The following is an 8311-nucleotide window of genomic DNA, read 5'->3' as shown; positions in this document are numbered from 1 at the left end:
AAGAGACTGATTTCTTTTTTTTTTTTTTTTTTTTTATCAACAAAAAGTTGTATTTTTTTTTTCTCGTCATAGATACGAAAAATAAATTCCCTGAGCTACAGACATCAACCCTGCATTACAAGAGCTTGCGTAGAGAAACAGAGGGTGTGGACTGGAAACACACGTTAGTACTGCTCACCGGGCAGGTGGCCTCACGACCACCCCATCATTCGTTAGGTGTTGACTGATGATAACCTGACTACATGCGTCGACAAATGGGAAAAACAAATTGCACACTAAAGCGCTTGTAACATACAGTATCGTGTCCTCATACAGTAGTTTTGGATTATTTGTTTTGCATTAGTTCTCATTTCCATTGCTGAGTTTGTTTTTTTAATTGAAGATTTCTCTTTTTTTACTGTTCACCACGACCTTTAAAGTAAAAACTATGAGGATAATGTGGAGTCATGGTTTCTGAGCACACACAGTGTAGAAGACTCCCTTTGCTGTTCCTCAGGAGTCATCTTTTCTTTCTTTTTGCAGACGGGAAAGTGATTACCGTATTTTCCGGACTATAAGTCGCACTTTTTGTCATAGTTTGGCTGGTCCTGCGACTCAGGTGCAACATATATATATTTATATATATGATTTTTTCCTCTTCATGAGATTCATGATTTTTTGACTGGTGTGACTTATACTCTGGTGCGACTTATAGTTATAGCTTAATTTATCTCGGTGCTTAATTTATAGTCGGGAATTTAACTCGGAAAACGGTAAGTGTGTTTTTTCTCCTTCTCTTCTTCCTCCTTTATCCCCCAGTTATTTTTCAGCGGTTTCAGCCGTGCGTATTGCTCTGTGCAATCAGAGGAATGGAAGCAGTAAACGGGGGAGAGAGACCGAACAATGAAAATATTTGTCTTTTGAAGATTTGTCATGCCAGGATACAGAGGGAGGGAGGCAGGGCCACCACCCGGTGGTTTCCGCTGTGGTCAAGAATAGCAATGGAGACAGAGTCATTTGTTTTCAAGTTTGACAACAAAGTATTGTCTGGATTTAGTTTTTTTTGTGCTTTCCACAGCTATTGCAAGCACAGGAGCCATTACCATTAAACTACCGGCCTACAAGCGGCGATGTAGAATGCATTTACCTCATACCTCTGAAAGCAAGACCAACCGAGAGAAAGAGATGTGGGAAATGAGGGAGGGAGGGAGGGAACGACTGATTTTGGAAATAAAGCTCTATTTCTTATATTATTATTTTTTTTGTCTCCTGATTCTTTCGACCCCAAACAGCATCTCATTTCATATTGCAAAAAAAAAAAAAAAATTTCCAGCCAGCCTATTGCTACACAGAGGATAAGGAGACAACCCCCGCATTAAGATTATGTTTCGATGGAAACTATAAATGGAGGAAAAAACAATAACGACGACAACAAAAAAGTACATCTATACCCGAAATATCCTTAGTCATCCAGTATTGCTCTTGAGAGTGTTCCATCTCTGTAGTCTCATATGTTTTTTTAAAGCCTAATGATCTACTACTGTTCTTGTTCTCTGAAGGGGTCAAAGAGACAGAGACATCCCTTATGCAGGTAAGTGCTTGCGTTGGTTGGTAGGTTGGTTGGTTGGTGGGAGAACCACCTGAGCCCCAGGGCCCTTAGGAGTCCGGGCTCCCCGCTGGAAGTGCTCTCTGCCTGGGAGCCTTGAAGCACCATCTGTGGTCCTGAGCTGGAGCTAAGGCTTTGGGAGCTAAAGTGGGTCTCCGAGCCCCCACCCCCGGAAGTGTCTCTCAAAGCCCTGGCCGAAGGGTGGAGAGAAGGGAAGAGGGTGTTTAAGTGTGTCTGGGTGTGGGGGAGCCTCGAGTCTAGGCCACACTGGAGCCCTGACTGGCACAGGAGGACGCGAAGCCTTCGTAAATGATGGAGTCGCTGCGCGGGGCGATGTGGTGGGGCACCGTGTGCTGGGACGAATCAGTCCTCGTCCCCATGCCAACGCCCCCGCTGCCACCACTTCTGCCGCAGACGCTCCTGTGCAGTCGGTCAGACACAGCGGAGGTGGAGCCTCCCAGACAGCTGAGGGACTCCAGGGGGATGCGCGAGAAGCCCTGCGGGGGCCCTACGGTGGCCGACGCCCTTTCAGGAATCTTCCATTTCTGCATGGAGACACAGAGAGAGCAAGAGTACATAAGTACATTTTGTTTAAATAGCACATTTCAAACCAAGGTGCTTTATAATAGGTGCCAAACACTACATGCATACAAAGCCAAATGCAAAGTGAAAAAAGTGAGTTTTAAAGCTTAGATTTAAAAAACAAAAAAGTTCTAAAAGCACATCTGAGGTCATTTGGGTGACGACAACACAAACAACATTCATAATAAATCAATTAAATTAAAATTCAACTCTATGAATGGAAAGCACTTGTTATATAAACTGTACCATAATATATTCAAAACAACTCCTACAGTAGATATATGTGCATAGGACCACAGTCAAACATGAAATGAGATGGATTGATGAAGACAAGCATACACAAACTCATAAATGTACACTTAGAAGGGACTAACCCATGCAATACTTTTGGAAGTTTAAGATTAAATTGATTTATTTCTTTTTGCATTCAACTTCAAAACACCAAGAGCATAAAAAAGCCTTCATCAGCATTCAACACCTGCACTTGTTTGTATGTCCCAAAAAGCTTTCAGCATGTGTTGCATCTAATGAGTACTGATAAAAATGCTCTATGTCTTCTTGTGTTGCCACTTGCTTGTGATGATAACCTCAAGTTCTAACAATTTCCCGCTTGGGTATGATCGCTAATATTTGTTGTATCCAAAAGACTGTCCTACCAGCCACAGCTTGAAAAGGAATGAGTTATTATTATCACTCTGTGCAGGTCTAACCTCCTCTGTGTTTTATCATTTTATTTATACTCCATCGGAAATTAGTGTCCCTGCACTGAGGGAAAAAAAATAAGTCATCAATATGTCAGGAAAATCTCTCAAGCCTTTGCATAATGCATCGGAGAGAGAGAAAGGGAGGATATCGCAGCTTCTGGCAATGATGAGCCTCAGAATGATTTATTGGGGTATTTGTCCACGTAGTTGGGCGTAAGAACACCCAAAATGACCTCGGTGAGAGGCACCCGTACGGATCTAGCATCTGACAAGAGGAGGCTTTCTCCATGTGGCGGCTCTGACACAAATGATTACATTTTCTGTCAGGCGCCGTTGGAAATTTCAGGGGCTTTATGGATTAGTTCCATCATATTCCTGACCGTGGGAATGGAGGGAGCGGGCCAGAAAAGTGTCAAGAGAGAGAGAGAGAGAGAGAGAGAGAGAGAGAGTGAGACAGAGAGTGAGAGAGAAAGAGAGAGAGGGAGAGAGAGTGAGAGAGAGAGAGAGAGAGGGAGAAGGAAAGGCGGAGGCAAGGAGACAAAATGAGAGAGCAAGAGAGAGGGTGATAAAGGGAGAGATACAGAGAGAAAAAAAGGAGGAAGAAACAGATAGAGTGAGAGTTGCAGTGCACATCATATCACCCAAGACTGGAAAGGCCTCTGGCCCAATTAGCAACCATTTCTCAAACTCAGACATGTGGACAGACACACACACACACACACACACACACACACACACACACACACACACACACACACACACACACACACACACAGACACACACACACACACACACACACACACACACACACACACACACACACACACACACACACAGAACACTAACACTCACACGGGTAGGTCCCCTTAGAGCCAAAACACACACTGCCGTTTGATAACATCCCAGTCGTGACCCTTCTTCCGTACCGAGGGAAGAGATTCATTCCATCTCCAAGGTCTCTAGCCACAGCAGAGAGGACAGCAGACCTCCACCTCCTCCTCCTCCTCTGGTGGTGCCTACTTGTTCGGTATCATATGAGAAATGCCGGCAGCTATGCACCTCTTTAATAAAGTTCCTCCAGCCCCGGCTATGATAACATAATAATGCGTCGACAGTTATGAGAGTTGCCACTGCCTCTCCTCTATAAATCCAATGCAGAACATACCGGAATTGAATAGGCATCAAGGCAACTGCTGTAATGATATTAGCATTCAGCTCGTTTGATATATTCTCTGCATCTGAAAAGACCATGAAGGGTTTTAATCATGAAGCCACGGCAATGTCAAGTAGAGTCTAAATAGAATGTCAAACATATAACGCACACGGAAAATGTTTGTGATTATTATTTAAGCCGAGCCCGAGATTCCTACTTAGCATCACGCTGAAGCAGACATCATCTTCACACACAAGCTGTGTTAGCGGAGTCAGTACATGACAGCTAATGGGTCGTGCTGGCTGAGCCCGACTCGTTGGGGTGCAGCAGCGGAGGCTTTCTGACATTAATTGGCTGTCTCACAGACAGCCATCAGGGGAAGCATCCCATCCAGATGAGTTTTAGGGGCCCTCCTGCCCGCAATGCTATCTGCAGGGAGCAGTAAACATCTCCAGGGCTTTTCCTTCTCTCTCCTTCTCTCTCTCTCTCTCTCTCTTTCTCTCTTTCACTCACTCTTTACCTGTATCTTGCTCTCCCTCCATCCCTTTCCCCTACTCCCTCCTCTCTTTCGTTCACTCTGGCTCACTCTACCTCTGTCTTGATCTCTCTCTCTCTCTATCCTTTTATAACTCTCTCCATCCCTCCCTCCTCTCTTTCGTTCACTCTGGCTCACTCTACCTCTGTCTTGATTGCTCTCTCTCTATCCTTTTATAACTCTCATCCCTCCTCCTCTTTCGTTCACTCTGGCTCACTCTACCTCTGTCTTGATCGCTCTCTCTCTATCCTTTTATAACTCTCCATCCCTCCCTCCTCTCTTTCGTTCACTCTGGCTCACTCTACCTCTGTCTTGATCTCTCTCTCTCTATCCTTTTATAACTCTCTTCATCCCTCCCTCCTCTCTTTCCCTGACTCTGGACTGACCCAGGGGGCCCCTGGAGAGAAGCTGGAGGAGGGGATGGTAGACTGCTGGCTAGGTTTCCCCCCTCTGGGCTGTGAGGCCTGTGCATCATTAGAGGGTTAGCACTCAGCGCTAGCCTGCAGACAAACAGGCCTCCGTTCTCCAGGGGCCCCACCAGCTCCTCGTCAACAACCAGCCGCCGAGCGAGGCCCGGACACGCAGGAGCTCTGAGGGGCGCCAGGGGGAGGCTGCTGGAGAGAGGAGCAGGAGGTTCAGGTGTGTGGAAACCAGCCAGTTCCTGATAACAACTCAAGTCTGTCTGTGTGTGTGTGTGTGTGTGTGTGTGTGTGTGTGTGTGTGTGTGTGTGTGTGTGTGTGTGGAGTGCGAGTGTTCTGTAGAAATGTGAAGTGTGGTGAGCAGGTGTGCGTATGTGAGTGTGTGTGTGTGTGTTTGTGTGTGTAGGTGTCTGTCTGTTTATGTGTGTGGCTTGTGTGTGTGTGTGTGCACATATGTGCATGGGCATGTGCATGTGTGTGTACATGTGTGCACACACAGATGCATCACACGAGAGCTGACACCAATCATTTAGCTCCGGGTGGATTTGGTGTCTGTTTTTATGTTTTTTTTTTCAGTGAAATGAATGTGCGTCTCTCTCTCTCTCTCTCTCTCTCTCTCTCTCTCTCTTTGTGTGTGTGTGTGTGTGTGTGTGTATGTCTGTGCGTGTGTGTCTGTGTATGTGTGGGATTTGCTGTAACATTAAAGAGATTGTTTCTGCCGTGAGACTTTTATCTGAAAAATGAATAATGCATAATTTTTAGGACAAAACAAAAACAAAACGTAAATGGGTTTTTATAAATAATATGATATGATGATATCACACATTCTCATTTCAGGAACCTGACAGAAATGTGATAAAGGCTACACCAACCCACAGAAAGGGATAATGAAAGCTGTACACTGCAGGTTTTTTCATTAAAAAAACAACAGCTCTAAGTGTAAAACTACATGCCACTCTCTCAGCTTTTAGTGTTAGTTTATGAAGTCTTTCCAGCTGATGTTTTTTAACTAAGTAGACTTTTGTGATTATGAACTCAAAAAAGACGGATTTCGTAAGTGTCTTTCTATGGTGCAGCTACCTTGACTAGCCAGATAATTCTAACGTTTTAGACAGAAGTATAACTCCAGCACATGCCGTGGCTACAATTTAAGGAATCAATAAAGAACATTTTACATTGATCAGTGGAGAACCTCATTACCAGAACAGACATGATTTGTTTGTGTGTAACAGTGATGACAAATCCTCAAAATCAATCTAGAGACAACTTCACTAGGTGCCAAAAACCACTACTGACTGCTGTCTGAATGCATTTAAATGAAGACTCGAGTAGGCTGTCAAATCAGTTTTTCTCAAAACACAGACACATGCACATGCGTACGGACGCACACACGCACGTGCACACACACACACACACACCAGCAACTCCCTTACCAGAATTAAATCAACGCATATACACTGAACATTTCACTGTTAGTTTGTCGAAGTAATTAAACTCCTTCTCCAGCAATGATCCATACTGATCATCTCTCCCCCTCAGAGATGTAAATGTACATATTTTAGTCCCCATCACAGCCAGAGGGACATCCACAGGAAGACAAACAGATGCAAATTACTCAAGACGCCAATTAGTCTTGGCTACACACTACCCCATGTGAAGTGAAAAAAAATGCGTAATGCGTAAAATGCGTAAAACACGTAATGCAAACAGCAACGCAGCCAAACAGTTGGACCGTGCTATTATAAGACCTGAATTCAATGCAAGAGAAGCTACGTTTAGAAAAAGGTGTAGGAAGACAAGAATTTGAACGACACTGGTCAGTTCTCGGGCAAAGACAGAAGACGGAGGATCTGACAGTTGAGCCATGTCTGAGGTCTGGCTGAGGAGTGAGGCTTCTGCCGCAAAGGGGGGGCTTTGCAGGGTCTTATCTGTGATAGACCTCCATGTGAGTGACCAGAGAGGACGGGATGCTTCAGTGTGTGTGTGTGTGTGTGTGTGTGTGTGTGTGTGTGTGTGTGTGTGTGTGTGTGGCGTATGTGTGTGTGTGTGTGTGTGTGCGTATGTGTGTGCGTGCGTATGTGTGTGCGTGTGTGTGTGCGTATGTGTGTGGCTGGTTGGGAGGGGGTATGAGGTTGGAGTCCCACTCTGATGTCGAGGGGGGAGAGGGAGGTGGGGTGGTGGTGGGGGTCAGGCTAAGCTGGATTAGGCAGCAAGGTGGCCCTGACATCCAAACACCCAGGGAAAAAAGAACTCAGACAGACCATAGTCTGTGTCTGTCACAGAGACGCATCAGTGAACCTGAGCCAGACCACTGCCAACAGAGAGAGAGAGAGAGAGAGAGAGAGAGACTTGTCCAGACTTGTCCAGACGCCAGGCTTCAAAGCAGGCTCCAAGACAAAGAGTGTAAGCTGCTGTAGATTATGGGATGTGGATGGGCTGTTGGGAGTGGCGGTGGATCGCTCACAGAGATGCTAGGCAACCACACAAGACAAGACCCTTTCTAAGAGAATGTGATTCTCAGTGATGGAACTCCACCTGCGATGGTCATCGGTGATTAGTACCCGCTGCGTCGGCCAGTTGGTGGGGAACAGCAATCACATGCACCGGCCTCCTGCTGCCCGAGAGCCTCTCTGATGGACTGCTGAGGGACCGGGGGGGTCGGGGGGCATGGGGTACGAGGGGGTCAGCCTTATCATTGATTGAGTGTGATTTAGTGAAACACAATTATCATCTAAGGCTTTATCTCCACTCCGCGTGTGTGTGGCCAGGACTACCTTTACAGGGAGGATTGAGAGAGAGAGGGAGAGAGAGAGGGAGAGAGAGAGAGAGAGAGAGAGAGAGAGAGAGAGAGAGAGAGAGAGAGAGAGAGAGAGAGAGAGAGAGAGGGGGGGAGTAGGTGTAGAGAAAGCAAAGGGTTGAACAGACTACTCCCTTTAGTGTGATGCCTTATTGTTTTGATCTATAAAACGAAGTGCCACATAATTCCTTAGCACAGTCCACTCCTAAAAGCAACTGTGATGTGTCGTGTGGTCATTCCTCATGGTCAACAGGTTCACAGGCCACATTAAGTCAGCTGGTGTGTGTGTGCATGGCGTCAGAGGCACATGCAGCTGTTTTTATGTGTGATGTGTCCAGTGTTGGGTTTGTGTGTTAAAGGGCAACAGAGGTAGCCCAGTCAGAAGTGTGACGGACGCTACTAACCCTCCAATCTCTATTACAGATCATCATCAGCACACACACACACACACACACATACACACACACACACACACACACACACACACAAAGACACACACACACACACACACACACACACATGCACACACACACA

General features: G+C 45.9%; 1 protein-coding gene across 5 annotated transcripts in view; it reads right to left on the bottom strand.

Annotated features, from left to right (window-relative positions):
* Positions 1–743: 743 nt before the first annotated feature.
* The window catches only part of LOC125310340 (nck-associated protein 5-like), a 183580-nt gene continuing 176012 nt past the window's right edge, over positions 744–8311 (bottom strand). For all 5 annotated transcript variants that reach the window (XM_048267654.1, XM_048267655.1, XM_048267653.1 and 2 more), the window contains one exon: positions 744–2130. In XM_048267654.1, the coding sequence (XP_048123611.1) occupies positions 1843–2130 (288 nt within the window). In that variant the 3' untranslated portion in view covers positions 744–1842. The remainder of the gene's footprint in view (positions 2131–8311) is intronic.

Source organism: Alosa alosa, chromosome 17 (genome assembly GCF_017589495.1).
Source record: "Alosa alosa isolate M-15738 ecotype Scorff River chromosome 17, AALO_Geno_1.1, whole genome shotgun sequence".
In the NCBI taxonomy this organism is placed as follows: domain Eukaryota; kingdom Metazoa; phylum Chordata; class Actinopteri; order Clupeiformes; family Clupeidae; genus Alosa; species Alosa alosa.
This window is presented reverse-complemented; position numbering and strand designations above follow the sequence as displayed.